Source organism: Xiphias gladius, chromosome 19 (assembly GCF_016859285.1).
Source record: "Xiphias gladius isolate SHS-SW01 ecotype Sanya breed wild chromosome 19, ASM1685928v1, whole genome shotgun sequence".
Classification (NCBI taxonomy): domain Eukaryota; kingdom Metazoa; phylum Chordata; class Actinopteri; order Istiophoriformes; family Xiphiidae; genus Xiphias; species Xiphias gladius.
Genome location: NC_053418.1, coordinates 2831910 through 2856354, shown reverse-complemented (window position 1 = coordinate 2856354; position 24445 = coordinate 2831910). Strand labels below are relative to the sequence as shown.

The 24445-nt window shown below is 44.3% G+C and overlaps 1 protein-coding gene across 1 annotated transcript in view; it reads left to right on the top strand.

The window, feature by feature from the left end:
- The first annotated feature begins 249 nt into the window (after positions 1 to 249).
- Positions 250 to 24445, top strand: part of antxr2a (ANTXR cell adhesion molecule 2a) — a 78680-nt gene continuing 54484 nt past the window's right edge. Inside the window, exons 1-10 of the mRNA XM_040155567.1 lie at positions 250 to 792; positions 6077 to 6148; positions 9276 to 9347; positions 10189 to 10270; positions 10387 to 10491; positions 10692 to 10760; positions 11931 to 12011; positions 14843 to 14903; positions 16040 to 16135; positions 19020 to 19089. Coding sequence (XP_040011501.1) covers positions 620 to 792; positions 6077 to 6148; positions 9276 to 9347; positions 10189 to 10270; positions 10387 to 10491; positions 10692 to 10760; positions 11931 to 12011; positions 14843 to 14903; positions 16040 to 16135; positions 19020 to 19089 — 881 coding nt within the window. The 5' untranslated portion in view covers positions 250 to 619. The remainder of the gene's footprint in view (positions 793 to 6076; positions 6149 to 9275; positions 9348 to 10188; positions 10271 to 10386; positions 10492 to 10691; positions 10761 to 11930; positions 12012 to 14842; positions 14904 to 16039; positions 16136 to 19019; positions 19090 to 24445) is intronic.

The window sequence follows — 24445 nt, the reverse complement described above, 5'->3', positions numbered from 1 at the left end:
TGCTTGTCGCCCACTCTATGACAAAGGCTACTATAAAAAAAAAAGAAGGATATTTTTTACCTTTTTTCCATCAATTTCAATAAAGTATAAGTCTTATGCTAATAAAAATATCTCCTCTGTTTATTTATTTTCATGATAACTTACTGTAACTGTGAACAACAACAACGACCAAAAGTCCCGCCTGGAGGTCTCTGACATACGAGCTTTCGAGGAGCACCTGAAGGCGGCCAAACTTTTCTGCGGAGCGGTTGCTTCAGCGCGGCGGAGTTTCCCCGTCGCCGGTGACTGATTCGACCCTGTGGACGGCGTCGGGGCCCGTCTCGTGTTTTTGGGTTTGTTTTGGTTCGGTTTTATTGAGGACGTGAGCGAGCGGACGGTGAGTCAGGAAGATGGAGAAACTTGGCGGTCGCTGACGTCGCCGCGGTGATTTCCCCCCTTTCGCGGGTCGAGCAGTTGCCTGGGTTGTTTTGGAGGAACTTCGACATGTAGCGCCTCACACCGCGGGATGTGCACGTCGTGTTAAGGCGTCTCTGCGCTCCGAGAAGGCGACTTCTTGTTGTTTTTAGCTCCTGAACGAACTTTTGTAGTTAAAGAAAAACAAACAAACGAACAAAAAAAAATGTTGGAAAAGGCACCACGTTATTTCACCGCGGTGGGCGAACTTCATCACGGGAAGAGTCGGTGGACCTCGGCGGCGGCGGCTGTGGTCCTCCTGGGTCTGTTCGCCTCGTCCTGCTGGGCAGAGGAAGCGTCCTGCCACGGAGCGTTCGACCTCTACTTCGTTTTAGACAAGTAAGTAAAACAAAACGAAACAAAACAAAAAAGTCGGCGAACTTCTGCGTCCGCTCGCACTCAAGCAGAAAAATGGCAACAACGTTACCGCCGCACTCCGGAGGAGACGCTTCCTGCACGGCCGCAAACGGTTCGATGGCCGTCGCCCAAAAAAAAAAAATGGCCACCATTGGCAACGCACTGGGCAAAAAGTATTCGGACACACCTGTCCCGTGGCCGGCGGCGTCCACGGGCTTTTCAGCAAGCGGGATTTCCCAACGCCGCAGCGTGCAATGATGTTTGTGACAGGACTGGCAGCGGCTTGGAAAAGGCCCTTCCCGGGTCCAGCCTGCACAAAAGCCGACTCCACAAAGACATGGGTTTTCCCAGTTTCGGCGCGGGAGAACTTGACCGGCCTGCACGGAGCTCTGACCTCAGCCCCCCATCCAACACCTTTGGGGCCGAACTTGAACGACGGCCGCGGGCCGGGCCCTGTCACCCACCACCAGTGTTTGGACCCAGGGATGCCCGCGGTTTAGTAGTGAGGTGTTTCGACAGTCACACGCAGGCACGCGGGCGCAATGTTCGGATGTTGACATACTTTCCAGTGCACCTGTGTTAGTAGAAGTTGTCGGCCACGTTGGGTCAGCTTGTACGGAGCACCGTGGCCCCCTCACCTCGCAACACCTGGTCCGCTCATGGCCCGCTTCTCCACAGTTGACCCAGAGTGTCACAGAATCTGAGCAGGTCACATGTTTCAGTGTCGTGCCTCTTTGACTTGTTGAATGTGTTTTAAACTGGGTTTTTTAACTATTTGCCGATGCGCCCACGAGCGAGGCAGCCAATACGCTATAGCCTGTTTCAGTGGAGCTGCTCGGCAGACTGCGGTACTGATGTGCGGCCTCCAGCTGTGGATGTTTCACTGAAGAGTCCATGCCACTGGATTTCTTAATGTTTAGCCCGTTCACTACAAGTTACTCTAGACTTCGCTACTGACTGTTTCCAGCGTCTGGTTTGGTTTGGTTCATTCTGTCAACAGTGTATACTTGACATATATGCAGAAATGTACACAATTCGCGATACAGAGTGGACAGGTGCGAGGGTTACGTATGTACAAAGACGGGCTGCAAAACAACATTACAAAAAAACCGAATTGAATGACACACAGTATGAAAAAAAGAATAAAAACACCAAAAGTCAACTTAGTTCCACAATGAAGGGAAGTGTCTTAGGTCTCCGAATAACAAGGTAACAGTTAGTTTCAGTTCCTTTACTTTTAAGACAAAAAATAAACTGTGATAAAGCGATGCCGTCACTGGGTTCGTGAGGAGCGCAGGACTCTCAAATGAATCTGCAGCTACGGCAACATCGGCCATAAATAAAATAAAAAAACCAGACACGATGTTAACGTTGAGCATCAGTCGTGCGGTGCTCAGCGGTTCCGTCGGGGGAACAGGGTAATCGTTTGTTAGAACCACGCGAGTCTAACCGTGGCCGCGACCTTTTCCACAACCCCGACCGAGTAGTCTCGTCTGCCAAAGGTTTACCGAGCCTCGACTGTGCTCCGTTGAAGGAGCGCGGTTGGCCACGTGCCGTTAGGAGGTTTGTCCGTGTACTGTGTTCCTTAGGTAGGGCGCGCTGCCAGTGCTGGGGAGTGATGAAAGGGGAGGATGGAGGTTAGTCACTGCTTCCTCCTTTACAGTAACCTAGAAAAGGCTTACTGCTTAAAAATCCTTTTTTTATAAATGAGACCAGCTGTGGTTTTTTTTGGAAGGTTACATCATCACATCTTTTCGACATTGATGGAGATGGAAGCGGCCGTTGTCTGCCTCGACCGTGAAGACAAGGATTTAAAATTTTGTATAATAATGTAAATGCTGGACGCCTATATTACACACCTCTTCTCTATAGGATCAGCTAACAGGAGCTTTACCGTTGTAATGTATTACCTTCACATATGACCTTTTGAACCTGGAAGGTCCTTTAGAGGCCCTTGAGCAGTGTGTGTTAATCAATGCGAACGACCAAGAAAAGAATTGCCTCACCCTTTGGAGCAGTCTTTGGCCCTAACCCACTTCCTGTGTCTATTATACACTCCGTCCGCTACTTCAGACATCAAACGCACAGATGCCTCACAGCCAGATTCAGTCAATTCAGCAGAACGTTACATTGCTGCAGTAGCGTCACGCCAAATGACCTCCAGTCATCGTGGAGAGTTTACAGTCTTGAGAGGGAGTGTTTTTTTTATTCCTATCCTTCCCCTTGGAAAGGTGCCAGGACTCAGGGCCGCTGGGTTGAAACGCTGCTCGCCTGACCCATTTCCAAACCACCCCACCCTCATCCAAATTGCGAAATTACAGGATGATGACCAAGATTATTTGGGACAAGTTTGACCAAGTACATATATCTTGATTTGGTCTGAGTTTTTGTATATGTTTGTAAGTTGGGGGTCTGTTTGGTTTACATATGCAAGTTTATATTTGCGAAATGCAAAAGCCTAATCTGTGGTGATAGGTGCACCTTGAGGTTGCCACAGTTGCACAACTTTTTGCTTTTAGTTTATAGCCAGATAAAATAGCTCGACTGTTGGGTTGGGTCCTAATTGTACTGATAAGACTCAGGTCATAACGTCGGCAGTTTGTGCTGCAGGATTTGCTGCAGCGGTAGTTTTGCGATGCTTCTGTGCAAAGACATTTTGTACAGGTTTTGTTATTCCTCGAATTGACTCGAAGTGAACACGGTTGCGTCTGAGGGCAGCTCATGAAAGGTTTTCTGTTTGGTTTTCTCTTCCTGAGAAAATCTCCTGTGAAGTGGAGCTTCTAATGTCACTAAGCCTTCCTTCAGGTTCTCTCTTCCGGGAGTGTCTCGGCTACACACTTTCACACCTTGAAGCCGACTAGCGAACCCGCGGTCAGACACGGGGATCGCTGAGCTGCAGTCTGGGTTCAGGGGAGGAGAAAGTGGTACAGGTCTGATAATCAGACGGAGATTCGCACTCGGTGATATTGACAATCTCGACTCTTGTTGTATCTTAAAACGATGATCTCAGCATCGATGCAGAGCGCAATGATATAATGTGGGGCTCGCTATTGCTGATCTAGTTTGCGTTTTCAGATGACATGTATTGTGGTGATGATGGACAAACAAGCACTACGATTCACTCTCCATTTAATTGAGCTACCACGCTCAAACGAGCTATATCAACTTATCATTATCAAAGAGTAGCTTAGCACAAAATTATACGCACAGTCAGATTATTACACTAAGAGTTGAGCCCGGTCCTATTCAGTGTTGTTCATTACAAAAGAAGCTATTTGCCTTCCCCAGTAATTATGGCATCAGCTACTGTCCCCGCATTACAAGGCATTGACTTAAACACAAGCCGTTTCCGGCCGGTACGGACGTTGAAACGAGAGTTAGGCGTAATGTCAGAATGGCTCTATGATTTCTGGTTGACCAGCAGATGTATATATCCATTCATTACACTTAAGCTGCCTGTAGATCCAAGTATCGAAAACTGGGCTAGTTCAGATTTTTAGTTTTGTTGACTTGTGCTTTGAACAGATATTTCCCTATTGAATCATTTAAAAAAAAAAAAGGCTTTTGTAAAAAGAGAATATTTGTATTGATTTTTAAAACAAGGTATTGAAAAAGTATGGTTGTAGCGTTGATGCCATAAACTCAGGGTTCGTATTGTCACATTTTCAGCCGCACATGTTCCTCAAATCTGTCCCCGATTCAGTTTTCACAACTTTCAGCTGCATATTTACATAGAAAAACCAGCTGTGTCGAGTCCTCTGCGACACGACGGAGGGATAGTGAACGTAAACGGTGCCGGTTGTAGACAGACGAGCCGGTCATTCATTAGCACGTCTGAAAACGGCTGAAAATAAATCCATGTAGAACGTTGAGGGTAAAGATAGAGGGAAAACTGACCCTAACCCGGAAAGAGCTGTAACGGGGATGAGACTGTTAGCGCTCATGTGGCCATGTAGCCTTAAAGTAACCGGAAAGGGGCAGCGTTTAAATTATGTATATTTTAAAATTATGATTACGAACCAAATCTCAGAGATATTGAATCTTTTTATCAGTGTACTGTATGTAACCTTCACCGGTTTATTCTCCCGTCTCTGGTTGCTGGTGTGTCTGTCATCAACAGGTAAACATCTGGATACTTAGCGTGAGCAGTGATAGTCACCCCTGCACAACGGAGTGAGATTCTAGCGGGACGGCAACTTGTTGAAGTGCAGGATACAGACAAGACGTTCTGGGCATTCTGGCTTTCCAACTTATCCTATCAATAGGAGCGTCAGCGCGGTGCAGACGTGCTCTGGAGCAGTAACGTTTAATTCGTCACCCCTTTAACTGCCAAACCGACACTTAACCAGAATTAACCAACGCTAATTACCTGCCGACATTCCAATATTGTCAAAGTACGGTGGCACTTTCTTTTACCCCGGCTGTCGTCTCTTCCCCTCCAATGTGTGACCTTGTCTTTGGGCAGCAGGGAGGAGAGATAGGTGGCATGAAAGATGGGCCTCCTAATGGTCAAACTCTTCTGTTTTATGTTCTCCGCACATACATCGAATTGCAATTATTGGTTTAATTACCTCTTTGTCGTTACATCAAGGGCACATTTTACGCACCGTATTCGCCGTGGTCAGGCTGACTTATCGAGGGGTGAGCCGGGCCAAGGGCTACAGGTTGACGCCCACCTAACATTGGTTTGTCCTTGGTTACAGCGAGGAAAATTTTATTTTTCAATATCTAAGTCTCAGTTGGTTTCAAAGACGCCGTCTTTAAAACCAATTGAGACTTAGCACCTCAAAGGAAAACCTCCTATTTCCAATTGTTGGAGTTTTATGACAGAGAGAAAGAAGGAAATGAATCTATATTGGATTTGGTCCACTGAGTTAAATTGTGTGTATTGCTGTTTGTATTGCATTGGTGTGCTTTCATGTTACTCATTTTATGTTCATCCTCTGCAAGCGCATTTACCTGCCTACCTCCACCTCTGTCTGACAGCATTCAGTTCATTACTGTATTTACTGCCATATCACCATAAATTCTAACTGCACCAGACAGCTAGATTTGTAGAAATTCAAAGCTCCCGTGAACATTTGAGGGTTCTAACAGCCGAAGTGGCTGCTATAGTACACAGACTAATTATCCAGCATGTGGCTGGTGTTAACGTCCAACTGTGGTTGTGGTACGAAGCACAAATACTGTACAGTATTTAACTCCCCGGCACTCAATCTGCTGCCACTGACGAGCTGTGAAACCGACTGTTGTTTTCTTGTTTCAGGTCTGGAAGCGTGGCTACCGACTGGGTCGAGATTTACTCATTTGTGAAGAACCTCACCGACAGGTTTGTGAGGTGAGTCACTCGTGTCGAAGTCGTGTAGGCTCTGGAAATATTTAAGAAATTATATGTCACATTTAGGGACAGGAAGTGTTTCACAACGTGCACGTTTTGCAATAAGAAGAAAACATGAAGTGAATATTACCCTCCGTAAACTTGACTCGCAGATATTTTGCACGGAACGGGGGGCAAGGACTGTTTTAATGTTGATAGCAGCATGGAGTCGTCGTCGTACAAAGACAACATGACTGATAGCATCCAAATTTATTTTATTTTACATCAAGCTGACATCAGCATGGATGTTTTGTGGGACAGTTGTCTGTAATTGGAAGGCCGACAACGTTGGGTGCAGCCTGTTGCACAGATTTAGAGGACGTTCCCACCTGTTTCACAAACTATCATTTTTGCAAAATCCATGGCATCCTTTTTGTACATAATTCATTAAAATACAAAACCGGAGGAACCGGCTTGAAACGCTCAGCTTGCATAACGTTTGAGTCAAACGGCGCCTGCCAGCACAGTACAGACGGTAGCGACCCAGCCAGAATGAAGTGGTTGGTTGAAGAAAATAGCAAAGGCACCAGGTGGGAGTGGGTGGCAGAGAGGAGCAGTCTTCTGGGCTGTGAGAATGGCCATTTGCACCGGGGGGGGTCCGGCTCCACACTTATCCCCTGCTTCCACCACAGAACGGCTGACAAGCAGACAATGTACAGTAAAGCAGGAGAACACTGGAAGGCGACGAGGACAATCTGCTAAACAATGCTCGCTCACCAAGAGCACTTCTGTTCCACCATGTGGAGCGAACTGGACTACTTCTTCGACCCCCCCCCGATCCTCTCAAAGAGAAAAGAAATCCCACCACCCTCTGATTTGTCCTTGGCATGGCTGCCTCTTTATCCCGAGCCTTTCTTAGAAATAGATAAATATCTCAGTACTGCTGGAGAGAGAACCCACAGAATCATAAGCTCCGCTGAAAGGTCAGGTCACCGCCCACGATTTCCCAACCGTGACTCGAGCGTGTTTTAGTTTGTAGTCCACATGTGACTGAAAGTTGCAGACAGGATGTGGATGTATACGTCTGCTACCCGCTCCCTGCCAAATCTGGCCGTGTGGCTTAAAGTTTGCGCTAGGTTTGAGGGGGAGGATCTGGGATGACTGGGCCGTGTGTCATGTGGGTGAGAAATATCAGCACCTCTCCTTATGCTCCGAAGGCTTCAGAGCTCCGAAGGAAACACTTGTGCACTTAATTATCTGAGGTTCAACTCGCTCTGCGGGACGGCATCCGCGTAATTGTTTTCTGAGCCGAGGTGAGAAGTAACTGTGTACATTTACTCAGGTCCCGTCCAATACTTTATTCGGTACTTCACCGTCTTCAATGCCTCCGTTTTTGAAGACCATATACTCGATCCCCACTTTGTACTTTTCACTCCACTGCACTTGCCTGACGGCTGGAGTCACTGGTTACTTAGAGCATTTTTTTTTTTAGATTTTGATCAGGTGGCGTGATCTCACATTTTCTCTCCATGTACCAGTTCTGATTAATAGCGCTCTCGTCTTCTGTCTTCTTTGCTTTTTCAAATTTTTAAAATTTGTGTGTCTTGACTGTGCAGAGCCGATTGGGATTCATTTTTCTCTGTGACAAGTAACACGAAGCTCCGACTACACATCTTCTCTCAACGAGTACTGAGAGGAGACTTGCATACACCAGACTTCTTGTTAACCTTGGTGCTAATCACAATTCTGTTGTTGCTCAAGGTTTTATCATGTTGCATTGTTACCTTTTAATAGCAATGACTAAGAGAGTATTTCATGCGGATTGTCACTTGTGTTCCGTACGGATCCCTTTAATAAGGTCGGAGTCTGCACCCATCGGTAAATTTTGTGTTTTATTAAATTTTGAGATGAGATTAGAAAATATGGGTGTCGATGGGGTGAAGATCCTTAATTATCCACTTTTCGGGAACTTCGAGAAACAGCCTTGTTTCAGATTGATGACACAGTGAGTTAGGATTGATTGATTGATTGATTGATTTATTTCAGAATTTTTAATTGATCTGTAGAGGAGCATGTGGTCCTTCAACTGGGCTAAAAGCACAAAATGCTCAGAATCAGAGAGACAAGGTTTCTCCACCCCAGTAGCCCTGGGTTATAAACTTCAATCCTTTTTGAGTACCGACCAAAAGCTGCCTGTAGATCCAAGTATCGAAAACTGGGCTAGTTCAGATTTTTAGTTTTGTTGTGCTTTGAAATGATATTTCCTTATTGAATCATTAAAAAAAAAATACAAAAAAAATACAAAAATCTTTTGTAAAAAGAGAATATTTGTATTGATTTTAAAACAAGGTATTGAAAAAGTATGGTTGTAGCGTTGATGCCATAAACTCAGGGACCGTATTGTCACATTTTCAGTTGCACATTTTCCTCAAATCTGTCCCCGATTCAGTTTTCACAACTTTCAGCTGGATATTTACATAGAAAAACCAGCTGTGACGAGTCCTCTGCGACACGACGGAGGGATAGTGAATGTAAACGGTGCCGGTTTTAGACAGACGAGCCGGTCAGGCGCCAGAATCTGTGGTCAGAGACACTTCAGAGTGTCTTAAAAAAAATATATCACAGGTACAAAGTATATACATGTGAAACAGGATGCGTGTGTGTGTTTGTGTGTGACTCATCACCACAACATGCCTTGTGTATCTGAATCGATTAATCACTTCCTTCAGCCCCACAGGAGCTTAAGTCATACACTAATATTAGTTGACATTCAAAGAGCCCCTTGTGTTTGGCTAATTATTTATGCCTCTACAATTCTCCTTAACTGAACTGAACTCGCGTAAACGCTTTGTATAAGACTCTCACTGGCTCCTTTACGGCCATTCAGAGTATATTCCATGTCGTGCTATTCCATGTTATTTGGTAAAGAGGATGAAGGACGGTGGTGAAGATTTTGTTGAGTAAGGAAATAGAAAACGGATATTGTTGTAGATTGTATCCGCTGACTACCGTTCTATTTCTAGCAAACAGGAAGCTACCTCTATCTCAGATGAGTTTTGAATTAATTGAGAATTTCTCATTACTAAATTGTGATATTTATTTTTTGTTGTTGTTGTTGTTGTTGTTGTTTCTTCTTGTTCCTCTTCAGCCCCAGCATGAGAGTCTCCTTCATCGTTTTCTCAGCCAGAGCAGAAGTCCTGCTGCCCCTGACTGGAGACAGGTACTGAATTCTGAAATCAACTCACAGGAATTCATTTACTATGACACCTTTAGTTCATTATATTACTATTTTCTTGTGTTATACTGGTTTTAACAGCATAGCGCTTCCTAGGCGAAGGCTTCCGTGCTTACTGTACCTTACCTTAACAAGTCTCACGGTCTAACCGTGTCTTAGTTTTGTAACGGTTTTGTCTGCTTTTGTTGAGGATTTACATTTAATTTCATGTCTCACGCAAACAACAGTTGTGATATTGTACAAATTTTGTCAAATGTCACGGATTTTCCAACAGCGTGGAGTATTTGTTCAGTGGGGACACGGTTTTAAATCAACGATCAGATCAGTTTTCTATAATTTTTTTTATTTTATTTTTTACCTAATTGTGAGGGAATAACTTAATTTTTCAGGTATTTAACATGTTAGAAAACAGACATTCCTGTCTAGTTGCTCGACACGTTTGCAGCTTATCAACTAATTTTGAAGAAACTTTTTGTCTATCACAATAAATAATGATATTGCGAGATAGAATTCCATAACCTACTGCTCAGTCCTACCAGTGAGTGTGAAATACTTTAGGGTATTTGTGTTCATTTTCATGACGATTATTCACATTTTAACCCTGCATGTCCTACCTTGCTGCAGTTACATGGTGTGAAAGTGTCCTGTTGATTTGGGTTTTATAATTACAACCTGTCCTCTTCTCGAAATGTTTGCATGTTGACATTTGGCTGAGGTAAGAAAGTCAATTCCCACTGGTTCCCAGACTCTCAGACTCTGGACAGACAACTTCTCTCTTTGTCTTTTATTTTTCATCGTATCCCATTTATTTCGTGTATGTCTTAAGATTCCAGATCGAAGAGGGCCTGAAGCGCTTGCGGGAGGTGAAACCGGCAGGTGAAACGTACATGCACGAGGGATTAAAAGAGGTCAGTTTACCTTCTCAGATAAATCCAATCACAGCCAAGCAGATTTTCACCAATAATCAGATTCTGTGTGAAATTCTGATCTGATAAAGCCTTTGTCATTCGTTTGAACTTGGAAGGCCTCAGCCCAGATACAGAAACAGAGGCAGAGGTCCTCGAGCATCATCCTGGCTTTGACAGACGGGAAACTTGAAGTTTACGTTCACCACCTCACGGTGAAAGAGGTTAGACTCATACCGTCAAACTGTTCTCAGATTATCTTGTTTACGCTTTCAAAAAAGAATCCATGTGTGTTCCCACAAAGCTTCTCTTGTCCCTTGACACTTGTCACCTCATCTTTACGTCATTGTAGTTTCTTTTTTCTCTCTTTTTTTTTTCACTTTCGACCTGTTGCACATCATCGACGCATTTGTCTGCGCTGCAGGCTGAGGAAGCGAGGAAATATGGCGCTCGTGTTTACTGCGTGGGTGTCAAGGACTTCGACGAGCAGCAGGTAAGAGAGCTATAGTCTTAAAACTGCAGCGGTGGAACGGCAGAGCGCTCCGCCTCTGAATGAGTGCTCAGTGATTATGACTTCAGCATGAGATGCGTTGCCACGTTGGAAGTGCGACAGGAAGGGTAAACGCATGTAACATCATTGCTATTACCTGTGTGGAGAGAAAAAAAAACAAAGCCCTGTCTTAAAGAAAGATTCCACCTAAAAATCTTGTCGGTATCAAACTCTCACTTCCTGAAAGGTGGCTGTAAAAAGGTAGTAATTTGCTTCATAACAGAGGATAATAGAGGCTTTGGTCAACTTGAGTTCGTGTCCGTTTCAATGGATCTAAATAGTGACAAGTGCTCACGGCAGAAAACTCTAAACCGACAGATAAGATTGCATCAGTTAGGTAAAAAAGAAACGGCAGCCAACGTTCGTCACAACACATCTACGTTAATCGCCCCCGCACGAGTTTAGTTTCTTTGTTGGATATTATTTACACGTGGACATGCCGGCACTGCCATGTAGCAGCATAAGAAGAATCTGTGGCGCACTGATGTGCAGGGGAGTATAACTGTTAAAGCTCACTGTGAACATAAGCATCGAATGTTAATTTAAGAGGAAACTGTGGCGTAGAAGCGTCATTTACGTTGCCTGTTAAATCGGTTATTGACCCGCTGTTCACTGTGCCTAGAGATCGATAAATTTAATCGGCCGCAGACAAATCCTGCCGCTTTTTCTGACCGGTCGCCGCGACACACTGTAAGATCTCACCTCCAGAGTTTGTGCTCATTTCGTGACACGACGTCGGACTGTCTGAGCTCCACCAAAGCCAGGATTTTGTCTTCTTCCGTCAGTGATGTCTGTAGTTTCACTGTATCCCTTCCAACGTGGTGGCCCGTCCCTTGTTAACCGTTGGTAGCCGTCGCGTGATGAGCTCGTATTAAGTCATAAACAGAGGCAATGTTGCTCCCAGTTTGTGCTGCAATGATTTTCTTTTTTTCTTTTTTTTTTTATGGTTGAGCAAAGTGTTTGCCACAGTCATGCCATCTGCTATGTCTCCTCCTGCCCATAATATGAAAGGAAAGACAGTCCTCAGTCATAAGGAGGAAAACAGAAAAAGAAGAAAGCAGCATTCAATCACTAGTCCTTCTTGTTTACTCCACTCTCTCCTGTTACGAGCAGCTTGCTGATATTGCGGACACCAAGGACCAAGTGTTTCCGGTCAAAGATGGCTTCCATGCGCTCAAAGGCATCGTCAATTCCGTAAGTTCGCCTACTTTCTGTTTGGCACACTTTGGCACAAAACTGGTAATCCATTTAGAGGTCCCATCCTGAGTCTAGAAATGTTTGAAGGTGGTATCACAGAGCGTACCGTTCATAAATTGTGGGAATCAGGTGGGTAGACGGGCGGAAGAAATTGTTTCCTGTCCCGACTTCATCGAAGTTCACTACAAATTACAGGTAAAGCTCAGTGAACTTCCTGCTGAGCTGCATGGAGGGGTTTCTTTGGAAAAAGCTGCTCGTTGTGTCATTCAGTTTGTAGATGGAGAAGGAAATGTCTTACCCGCTCTATGTCAAATTAGACACTGGAGTGGGAGCAGTTAGTCACTGTCCACTGTCCTCTTCACAGTGTTTTTATTTTTGTGTCAGAGTGTCAGAACTCTCAGAGCTGCGGCAGCGTTCCAGTACAACGAAGGCTTTTATTTTCTATTTTGGATGAAAACTTATGAATAAGAGCCATTGTAAAAAATCGCATCCATCTTGTCAAGCGCAATGCTCTAATCAGTGAATAGCTGAGAGTAAGAGTCCCTCAAACGGTGTTTATGCGAAGTTTCCCATGCAGCCTCCCTTTCTTCTGCCAGCCAATTAGTGATACTTTCCATTTGCTGCAGCTTTTAGTCTGAACGCTGTCAGCCAAGGCGGGGGTTTGTATGGCAATATTTTTATTTTTTTTTCATGAATCTGAGCCCAGAGCCAAGCGGAGCTCTCTGACCTGAGCTGGACGTACATCTGTGTCGGAGCCGACAAGGCCAGCAGTGTTTAGGAAAAGCCCAGAACTAGACAGAACTGTCGGACACGCAGCTGAAAGGATGCAAAGCCAAAGGTCGTGACTTGTTTCTGTTGTGTGTCGCAAAGTACAACAAAACAGGCGCTGTAGCTGTCGGATTACTAAAGTATGAGAAGCCATGACTAGCACCCTGGAAAATGAAAAAGATAAGTTGTAACTGCCACCTCTAAGCAGCATGTGAATCCAGCTTGTAATAGTAACAAATGTGCTCAAAGCCTCTGAAAGGGTGGACTTGATTATTGATAATTAGAAGCAGATATGCTGCACAGTCTCTTTCGCAACGCTGTCCGTTAAAGTTACATGTGTATTTTTGCTTCCTTTCAAGACACAACAACACTTCCCCAAAAACATTTTTAAAGCCTGCACGAGGGCGTCCAGCACAACAACTAGAAAGCTCATTCCCCTCAGTCCTCGGAGACACCGAGCCCAGTGAGGCTTCCATCATCCAAATGAAACGCGGAGCATTCTTCTCTGATTAGTAATACTGGATTCCTGACTAGTTGGCCTCCTCGGTCCTCTGTTGGATTTTGAGGATTTGAGATCATCTGTGCAGCCTTTTGCTGCAGGATCTACGCTGCCTGTGTGACCGGCATGACAAAAACTCACAGAGAGCTCGGCAAAATTTGGTTTTTCCCGCACCCAGTCAGGCCAATTATTTCTTTTCTGTACTACACTGGGCCTTTGTTGTCGTAGCTGCCGGCCTTTTGGGAAAACCCCAAATTGCAATGGGGCCACATCGTTATTGCTAAGTTTATTTGGCTTCTGCACACTTCCAGCCGAGTTTAGACTTCAAGATGTTCGGATGTTATCTTGTGACGCATTCCTGGTAAATAATGTATGACAGAAATGCCCACACGAACCTCTCCACCAGACTACCGCTACAGACTGACTAAACCCATCCCCATCCTGGTAACGACGCTGGCGGAGATATTTGGATGACTTTGGATATCTGGACGGCTGCCTCCTTTTCCCCCCCACAGCCTGTAAATAATGTTTTTCAGCAGATCCCGGAGGAATTAATAGCTGCCGTTCGAGTTCAACCAAACGGAGGCCTCTAATAATTTAGAGGTACTTTACCACTTATATTTTAATATTTCCAAACGACTAAGATCTAGTTTGTAGATCTTCCAACCCTAACAAATTACTTCATTTACCCCAAATTTCTTTCAAAAGTTCTGTATTTTGCTCTATTAATGAGTAAGTGCTACTTGTGTAAATGGCAGATTTCTCATTTTGCAGGAGAACTGCGTCTGCATTTCTACACTGAACGGGCAAACGATGTCATTCTTTGGGTCCTCCCATCATCTTAAGCTTAGGCGGGCTAACAGTCAGTTTTGTTTTGTGTTGTCTTTTTTTTCCCGTTTTTCTCGGGCATTGCCAAGGAAGTAATTAGACGGGGAAAATAGTGGCACAGAGGATCAGCAGCAGATCCTTTTCCTCCCAGCTGTCATCTACAACCCTCTCCCCTTTTAACGATTCCATATCAAACCATCATATTTAATAAGGCCGCTGTAAACGCTTCCCCCCCTTCCGCTCCTCAGATTGAAGTTTCGCCCAACATCAAATGAAAGGTTCAAGTGTCCTATATTGCCGTTAATATGCTTCTTTTTACTGACTGTGTACCGGGATTTGCATAGTTTGTCCTTTTGTTGATTTATTGAATGATAGCGGATAGTGCAGCCCCATCACAGCGGGCTCACTCAGGCCTCTTTATATGGTAATGCAAGATCCCGGAGGTTTTTAATAGAACTGAGGAATGGAGTAGTCTTGCATAATTTTCCCATAAAGGCCGACACAGCTGCCGTCCTCTCGCCTGTTCTCCTCGCCCCTGATATTCAGTGCTCTCCTTAAGCCGCCAGGCCCCGATCAGGAGCGAGGCGTCTCTCAGGTGTTGCAGCCTAATCTGTTTTCTAAACTTGACAGAGCTGACAACGGCCAGGACTTGATGTATTTATTCTTGGCCCTCAAGCGATAATGTACCCACTTCGTGTTTTTCTTTTTTTTTCTTTTTTTTCTCATCCTCCAGATATTAAAGCAGTCGTGCACAGAGATTCTGAGTGTGGAGCCCTCCACTGTCTGTGTGAACGGTGAGTGGATCCTCCTGCTACAGCCAGCCCCTGGAACTCTGCACAGCTGGATTTACTACCTGCAGTAATCCTCCTTTTTTACTGCACGGTCACTGAACCCAAGACATCTTTCCAAGAATAATTGGAAAGATGTCTCAGTTTCAAGCAGTGGTGATGTAGCAAGTCTGCTTTAAGACAAGTAGTAGATCAGTGTGGTTAGTGGAAAAACCATCTGACAACACAATGGGCCACAATAGGACACTCAAACTCACCACTGAACCTCAGAACATGTAAATTATTCAAGGATTTGTAGCTTTTTAGCCCTTTTAGGGGTAGTCTACCTAAATCAGTGGTACCCGGGCTTTTTGGCTCGTGCTTCCTTGAAATTGAACAGTGTCTGCTGGTGACCCTTCAACACTGGATATGGCGCAATCAAAACACGAGTTGTGAGCAATCAAGTACTGAAGACTCCCTCTCAGGCTGTTTTCATCTGAAGGGGTTTTAGAGGCCTAAAGAGATGACTCACTATTTCACGAGAAAAAAAACAAACGTTAGAGAAGATCCAGAAAAAAATACACATTTGAACATAAAAATAAACACAACACAATTTGTCTTACAGAACTGCAGTTTTTCTTTCCTGTGACCCTTCAGATTTATCCCCCTCCATGAGGTAGTAGGGACCCGCAGGTTGGGAACCACTTTCCTAAATGGCGTGCTCAAATATGTGAGCTTATAACTCAGCATCAATGTGGGCTACATTCGTGGCTGTGCTATCATTTGGAAAGTGACACATTGAGCCTCTTCTGGTTGTAGTCGTCATTTAGCTGAGAAAAACACAGCGCAAGTCACAGAAGATCCAGCGGTTTCGCTGCCACACCGGCGCCAGCCATCTGAAAAACAAACCGAAATGGTGTAAAAACTTGAAAATGAAAGAGTCTCGTCTGTCCGTACCTACAGTACACGTTCATACTCATTAAACTCTTCATAGTACTAACGGTCTGTGAATGTTCTATGTAGTGCTAATGTAATAATATCTGGATACTGTCGGTGTACAGTAGTAATAGAGGAAAAAGCCCAGATAAACACAAGGGGAAACTCCAGCTACATGTAGGTCCCCCCCTCCCAGTCTTACCTCCAGTTTGTTTTACATTCCACAGAGTCCTTCGACATCGTCCTCAGAGGGAACGGCTTCACCATCGGCCGCAGCAGCGAAGGCGTCATCTGCAGCTTCATAGTCGACCAGCAAACCTTCAGTAAGTGGTGGAAACGGCACACCTTGCATTCGGCCCCGAGCGCAGGGCTAGACCCGAGGTCAGGTTTCCTCTTGCTGAATCCGGACCGCCGCTTCAAATGTTGGTTCGGCACAGCTCTGATGTTTTCTAGTCAGGGCGAGCAGCAAAACAAAAGCCAAATGTGGCGTCGCATAATAATTCCTGTCTGGCCTGAAATGATTTGTGCTTCACATTAAGATCTAAAAGCCTTCATCCAATACCATTAATTTACTGGTCAAACTGGCACATGTGGGTGTCGTGTTGCCGATAAATAACCCAGAAATGTTTTTCGCATCAGTCTAGGCAAGGAATGTTGTGGAGGATGCCAGCGAGACCAAAAAAGGAAAGAAAACACAATAACCAACTAGATCGGTATTTGTGGAGATGCTTACGTTTTAACACAGCGACACCATGTAGCTGTAGCGGGGTCCTGCGTTATTGCTGTCGCTGTTGTTATGTCGTTGTTATGATTTGTTCAGTATCAGTGTGCTAATGTTAAAAAAAAATAGGCATGGAACGGGGGAGTCCAAAGTCCATAAAAATATTCAAAGAAAAAACAAACAAAGACGGAAAGGGCTGACAGAAACAGGTTTACATGCACACAACAGCAGGGACTGTGCTGTCGCTCTCTGAAGGCGTGATCACGTCCCTCTCAGCTCAAAGTGCCGTTCCCTTCATTACACAGTTTATACAGCCGCAGTCTGCTGCGCTGATGTTTCACCCACCAGATGTTTGTTTGTTTGTTTTTTTTCTCATTTGTTTTCTGTATGATGATGATGATGATGATTTGTTAGTGTGTAGACAGAACGTCTTACGGTCGAAAGCCAAGAAAAAGCTAGTTAAGTGGAATCCGTGCAGAGATTCCTTTTGTTAAACCGGTGTTCCCAAGGACAGAAATACATCACACTCGCATCGTATTCATTTCACAATGGAAGGAGGTGCGAGCCGAATCGGTTTTTCCAGGATACCGTGAACGAGGCTGCAGGGTGGACATCGGCACCGGGCCGCCGAAACTCAGCGAAGTGTCCTCGCTGAATCTGCGCTGCCTGTTGCTGCTTCCTGTGATTATCGCTCCCCCATCTGATCGAAGTTTTCCCTAGAGCCACAAACTTTGCTAACTTGCAGAAACAGACACTCCACCCCCCCCCCGGGCTCTGATCTGTGAATGTGTCTAGTGTCTTCAATGATATATATAGGGACCGTGAGGATTTATGGTCTTTTAATAAATGTAATGCACAAAACGTGTAGCTGGGGAAATCTTCTTACTCAACGAGCTTGCGACGTGAGTTGAGGGTGCGTGTTAAGAGGTTGGGCGCGGCAAAACAAATCCCCGATCTGCCCATGTCTGTTATCTCACAGCGGCTCCCTATCTATCTGATCTGAATTCACCAGAAGAAAGGAGGCTATGTAGGTCACTGTGCTCCTTATTTTGAGCTTGCAGTCTGTTCTGTTGAAAAGTCCTTTTTCAGTAAGCAAACGGGATTTGGCACCAGAAGCCAGTCTTTTCAAACTCTCATTTGGCTGTGGGATCGTTGACACTTCCCTCTCTGACAAGTTATTTTTGATTTTTTCATCATTTCAACTTGACTAAAATACATTTTTTCCTTTTTTAAAAAAAGAACTCCATCCGAATTAGGAGGTGGCCACTAGCAGATGTCTTCCCGTTAGTCCTTTCTCAGCTGAGGCTGTCTCACATTCACCCACTTGGGGCTATTTATTCCCGTATTGGCTTTTGCATGTGTTCAGGCCAGACCTTTTTAACACGCGCGCCACTTTATAATTATGGACAGGCATCGTGGCAGCTATAGACCGCACACCGCATATGTGGAACAGATGCTACGGTCTTCTCCCTCACAAAACCAGTGGGAGCCCCGAGCAGGACCAGCAGGGAAAAAAAAAAAAAACTTTCAATAATCTGAATGACCTCCGTGGCCCAAGACGGTCCAGGCCGCTGTCAACCTGTGCTGATGCACGGGCACAAACGCACACACACACACACACACACACACACTCATATCAGAGCCCAATCAGTCTTTTTGATGACAAATGCCCAGCGCCAGAACAGTGACGAAATATCAAACACATGTCAGGGTATAGTTCTCTTCCTGGATGCAAGAGAATATGCATTAATATGATACTTTGAAAAGACATTAAGTTCACAAAATAACAGAGTTAGTTTAGAAAGAATTTCATATGATAAATACTGGAGGACTGCCGGCCCATTGCGCTCTGGAAATTAAAAGGTTCTTTCGGCTTAGATTTCACACATTTGAGTAAATAATGATCTTGACAATGACTATGGCTTTATGATAATTGTGGTTTTATTTCAGAAGTTACGTGTTTCAAAATAAAGAGAATTTTCTCCTGAGATCACAGATCTGGGACGGCCAAGTCTCTCAGAGCAGCTTTTTAATTTAATTTTTTAATTATTTATTATTTTTTTAAATTTCACACAAAATGCCGATGAAAATAAAATAAATTTTTCGTTCTATTTCGAATATTGTTCAGTGAAAGCAGGTTCAATGTCGATGTAGTTTACAGTTAGGCCAGTTCCTGATGCAGTGCCGATCCGAAAACAAATTCTGATTTGAGAATCGTGGGAGATGTGGGGAAAGTCACCGCGGTGTTATCTTCTATCTATCATTTTTCGCTGTTTTGCAGAAGTGACACGAGCTCATTTTACGTAAAAGCAAATTACAGTAACTGTCCGAAGGAGAAAAAAAAAAACCCTCATATACAGATAGAAAGAGAGACAAGAGTAACTGTGATGTTTATTTATCATATCATACAATCTGGAAATACGCCTATGCCTATTTTTTTATCTGAGTAGCTTATTAATGTTTTGTCTTTTTTATTGTCTTTGCAGATCATAAGCCGAGCACAGTGCTTAATGATTATCTGCTGTGTCCCGCACCGAAGCTCTATGAAGTCGGACAGTAAGTACGGTGGGGTCTCTGTTGGGTGGAAGTGAGGGTGGAGCATGTTGTCGTTGCATACGGGGCGAACGTTGACTTTTCACTGAGTGTCAGTATATCACGGATCTCAGGCACTGGCCAATCACGTGGTCTCTACCGGTGGTATGATGCAAGTCTCTCGGTTACCAAGCCACGGGAAAAAAAAAAACTTAAAAATAGGAAAATGCCGTTTTAGGTTTTGTTTGTTCTTCAAAATAATTAAATTCAACATTCAGTTGCGTTCATTATTTCAATTCTTAGTTTAAACGCAGTGATGCAAAGTTTCTCCCCCATTAATTCGTTAAATCCTGTGCATCACACTGTTTTTATGAGCCTGAGAAAATGTCGGTAGCGTCCTGTTTTCCGACCCTGACATGATTGAAGTTCCCAATTTTGTTTTTGTCATGGCAGTGGAAAGAAATGGTGGGAAAACATCCAAAATAAAGCGGATTTCAAAGTTTTAATACAGAAATAACACGTCAACTTACATAATTGAAGTATTAACAGATAGTTTATCATAAATTACAGTTATTGTTCTGTGTAGTAGTCGTTTGTTTTCCCAAACGATCACCAGATATCCTGCCAGGATCGGCGAGCATTAGTAAAAACTGTTAAGGTTTTGCTAATTATGTAATCGCACGTAAAAATAAGAGTAAAGGTTTTTTTGTTTTGTTTTGTTTTTCAACCTAAAATATGACAGGAAAGGCCCAATTTTTTGAATTTTTTTTTCTTTCCTTTTTTGTCTTAAATTAGGGAAACGTTGTTAGTAAGTGGGCTTAACCAGTAGTGAACTTTCTCTGAAGCAAGTTTGACACCAATGAATAAATAAATGGCTGGAAATACGCACAGCATGCGTGGAGAACATAGTAATATAGCCATGAAGTAAGTTTACTAATACGCTGCTCATGCGAGGGCAGTGTTTCCGCAGGTGCGTTTAAGTTCCGATCGTGGCACGGGGACGGCAAGAAGACGTGGGAAATTTTAACGACGGGCGTCTCGCTGTGAGCTGTGTGAGACCGGCGTCCGTACACGGGACCGTCTACATAAAAAAAATCTAAACTAAGAGGGCGAAGAAAAGGACGGAAGTATTGCGTGTGGGAAATGTCAGGTTGTGGTGTCTGCTTTCAGCCGCATCTTGAAATCAAGAAGCTTATTTCAATAGAAATAGGCGGAGTGACTCATGTCTTTCATCTTCTGTAAAACCACACACAAATATTCTCAACATTTGGACTCTTGCAAAACAGTTCTGTTTCCCCTTTTCTTTATTTTTCCGCTGCTCTCCTCTGTGTTCAGTTGTAGGGTCGTTTTGTTCCTGCTTATTATTTATATCCCCTGCATCTCTCTTATATTCAGCTGAGATGTTTCGCTTCTCTTGGTGTCTCGCTTCGTCTTACATGTGCAGTATTTATTTTATTCTGCTCCTTTTTGGAAAATCTTTCTTGTGCAGATAAACAATTCCTAAACCTATAAACCGGCTTTATGTTAAAACAGTAGCTGGGGGGGATAAAGAGTTTGGTGGAGCCTAAAGACGCAGTAAACATTGTAGATGTAGCTTGACAGAAAAACAACCCGTACGTACATCCCAGAAAGATTTAAGTGAAAACAGTGTAAATATTCGTTTATTCCCTGCTGCATAGCTATTGTTTGACTTTAACGTCATCTCATTTAATCCCAAACCATAACAGATGATCGCTAAGGCATTCTAGATGGAACAACAGATTTTCATGTCCTGGCCGACTGCAATCCAATCAAAAATGTATGATTACGAGCGCTGCCGGCTCCTGAAGGTCTTTCAGCCTCTAAAACAGCTTACGTATCATACGATGACGCTGACGCTGTAGCCACTCCGAAATCGACCTGAGCCTCACCTCAGATAATCCGCTCAGCTTTAAAGTCCAGACTGCTCAAGACGGCATGTTGTTCTGCCCAGAGCCGACGGACGGGCATGTGACAGGTGCAGTTAGACCTGTGTTCGTGCCTTCAGTTTTTTGTTTTCGTGTTTGCTGCTTAGCAGGATATCTCAAAAAGATGGGAAGAAAGTGAAACAATGGCTCAAACAACAACGAAAATGTGAACACTGAATACATTTTGCAGAGAATCACAATTCACACAGGGACTCATACACCGAGCTGATCGCTGTACATCTACGTGCGAACACACACACGCTGCACGTGCGCTTCTGTACCTGTATGTCACTGGATAAACAGTCATGTACAGTATGCACACCTGCATATAAACTCGTGCACAGGCTGTTTTGTCTGTTCGGTTGTTTTTTTTGAAAGTGAAATCTGTTTTATTCGTTTGTTTTGTTCGATTCAATTTGTTTTACTTTGAATTTATGCGCAGTTTACCTCGCATTTTACCCGTGGAGTCACCGTTAAAAAACAAACAAACAGAAAAACAGGGCTACAAGTTTTCATTATGGACTAATGTGTAAATTACTTTTGATGAATCAGTCATTTACTCCTATTAAGTTCAGGATGACACCTCCAGATTTCTTGTTTTGTCTGACTAACTTCAAATATATAGATAATAGATCATCAGCTTAAAATGATTATAAAACAAAGGAAAACCTGAAATATCCTCACATCTGAGAAGCTGGAACCAGCATGTTTTTGAGTGGTTAATTGTATTAATTGATTCATTTTTCAATTATCAAAATAGTTGGCGATGAATTTTCCATGTATTGATCATCATTTCAGCATAAAAATAACTAAATGGAAAATTAGGCCACAGGTAAAGAAACAGTATCTTTTTAAATGAAGTTCTATACAAAAATTTCGCGTGTGTCCCAAGTCTTCGTATCATCATGTGTATTTTAATGATGAAGATCTGGATCTAGAAGAAAATTGAAAATTTCTAAACCTGTTTTTGTTATTAGAATAACAATTTTAGTGTCTTGTGGCGAGTGCCTCCATCTTTTATTCCTTTACCAGAGTTGGTCACTTTCCTTCAAATGAAGGCAACGCAGTGGGATTCCAGTCACCGGATTTTTCTCACTTATCGATGTCAAGAAAATGCTAAATATTAATTACAACTGGCGTGACAGAAGCAGCGACTGCAGACGTCTCCATTTTCTAGGTTTTCCTCTCTTAAACAGAAACCAGGGGAGCAAAACATAATCTCGTTTCTCTCCACCAATTTGCCCAAGATTCAGTGAAAAGATTAACTCGAGCAACTACATCTGTAAACCACGGGCCCACGGCGCTTGCTACGCACTGATAGGACCTGAGCCGATGCTACGTGCCCGCCATTTGCAAAATGCCTGCTTAATTAACTCTTGGCTGCCAGTCGTGACCCATTAAGTAGTTAGCTGGTACGGGTGGTGAGTAAACACATCTGTTCGAGGGGGCTTTAAAAGGATGTGTGACAGATGCAGCCGTTCCGTTTTCCTCGCTCCCCATTTAAATAATTCACCATGCGCTGACAGTCCCCGCACCCCGGACCACCTGCATGGAATGTCGGTGCCCGGGAACCTCCGTCTCCCGTCCATCTGTCTGCCTCCGCTCCATCACCGCTACCGGCGCGCAGGGCGCTCCGACAACACAGCTCTACTCAGCCGAAGAAGAATCGCGTTTTCATTGCACATTTCCTTCTCCTTTTACCCCCTTTTTTTGACCATGTCTGTTACACTTGGAGTCTTCTCCTCGACGAACGCCGCTTGAATTACCCGCGTGAATTTCCCGACCTCACAGATGTGGATCGCTGGGGTAACTTACTATGAAATACAGCAGTCACTCGAGTTGAGGAAGCTGCAGCTTCCTGTCCCACCAGGGACTCGAAGCAGGTGGCTCCACGTTCAGGCTCGATGTCCAGGAATCACAGTGTCCTCAGTTGGTCATTGAGCTGTGTAGGAGCACTCACGGAGAGGCATCATCTGCGCTGACAGCTGTGGCATCAGGCTTGAAACACTGGCATCTGCCGATGCCCTTCCTCCCCACCCCACCCCTCCCCCTCTCCTCCCCTGTGGGTATCCCCATTAGGAGACCCAGGATACCCTGCTGGGGCGCCGATCGAGAGGTTAAGTGGCTGTGCTCTTGCAGCGGCATGTCCTCACCTGGTGTTTTTCACAAAAATGGTGGAGGGCAAAAAATAACTGAGTGCGGATCCAACACCTGCTTTACAAAGCAGGTACAGCAGCTAGCGCTAATGCCCGTCAATAATTAAGGAGGCCGTCCCAGGGCTGCCGCTAGCAGCGCCATCACTCCATCTGCTCCGGTGGGGGTACGAAGATGTTTATGATGGAAACGGCTGTTTGATTGTCGTCCATGTGGCAGAGACACGTTGGATGTGCATTGACTTGTTGTCGCATGATGCGGCTGGAACCGGCTCTCCTTGACTGAAGGATGCGGTGAGCGGCCCCGCCAGCTTCGGATCTTAAATGTGCAATATCGGGTGACTCAAGCTGCTCCCGGTTAAGCGGTTAAACGGAAACGGAAAATTCTGAAAACTCTCAACTTGCCCTCGATCCAAGTGACAACCATTCTTAAAAGTCCGACACTTTTGCGTAGATCAAGTGAAGAGCTAAAGTTTCACAGGACTGAGAATCAGTTTCAGCTGAAAAATAATCATAACATATACGTCTGACAACCACTTTGCGACATTTCTAAAAACGTGCCGTATCCTGTAAAGGGTTACCCTCGTGTAAGTCATTTTCGCTTGATTTAGCCCGTTGACTACAAATCGTGTTCTCGACATTTTTGGCTCGTAACCCCTCGCAATGATGCAGCGTCTACTCGTGGCCCCTCATCCTAGGTTGTGCATTTAGTGTGAATGTGAAACGCGTGCAGTTTGCCCATTTTTTTTTAAAGGGGGTTTTAAAGGCCTGGAAGTAGCCAGTAAATCAAAACTGAAAAAAGTCTGCTCTTACAGAACGTGATAGAAATAAATGGCTACTTGGATTGGTAAGAGAAAGAGATCTAAGAATCAAAAACTGTACTCCATGTATTTGAAAATAGTCAGACAAAATGTAAAGATGTGAAGTTGAGGAGTTGTGTCATGTGACACACAGGTATTCTCCTTGGAGTTACCAGCTGCTGTGCCAGAAAAATCAGTTTGATTGTGTTCCACCAGTCAGTTTTTTAGAGTGCATGTCACCCTCGCCAAATGGTGGATGTCTCACTCTGGAGCACAACTTCTCGTCCTGTCCCGGGCCTCATGAGGTCATCCCTCCAATCGGCCGAGTTTCCTTCCCTCCCGTCAGAATTTCTGCCACACAAACTCACGCAGAGTGATGGCTCCTGGATGCCGAGCGACAGGCCTCGCATATGCTCCGCTGTGAATTATTCAGCCCTCTCAGTTTTCACGTCTTTAAGGGAAGTTTGAAAGCCATTAGCGT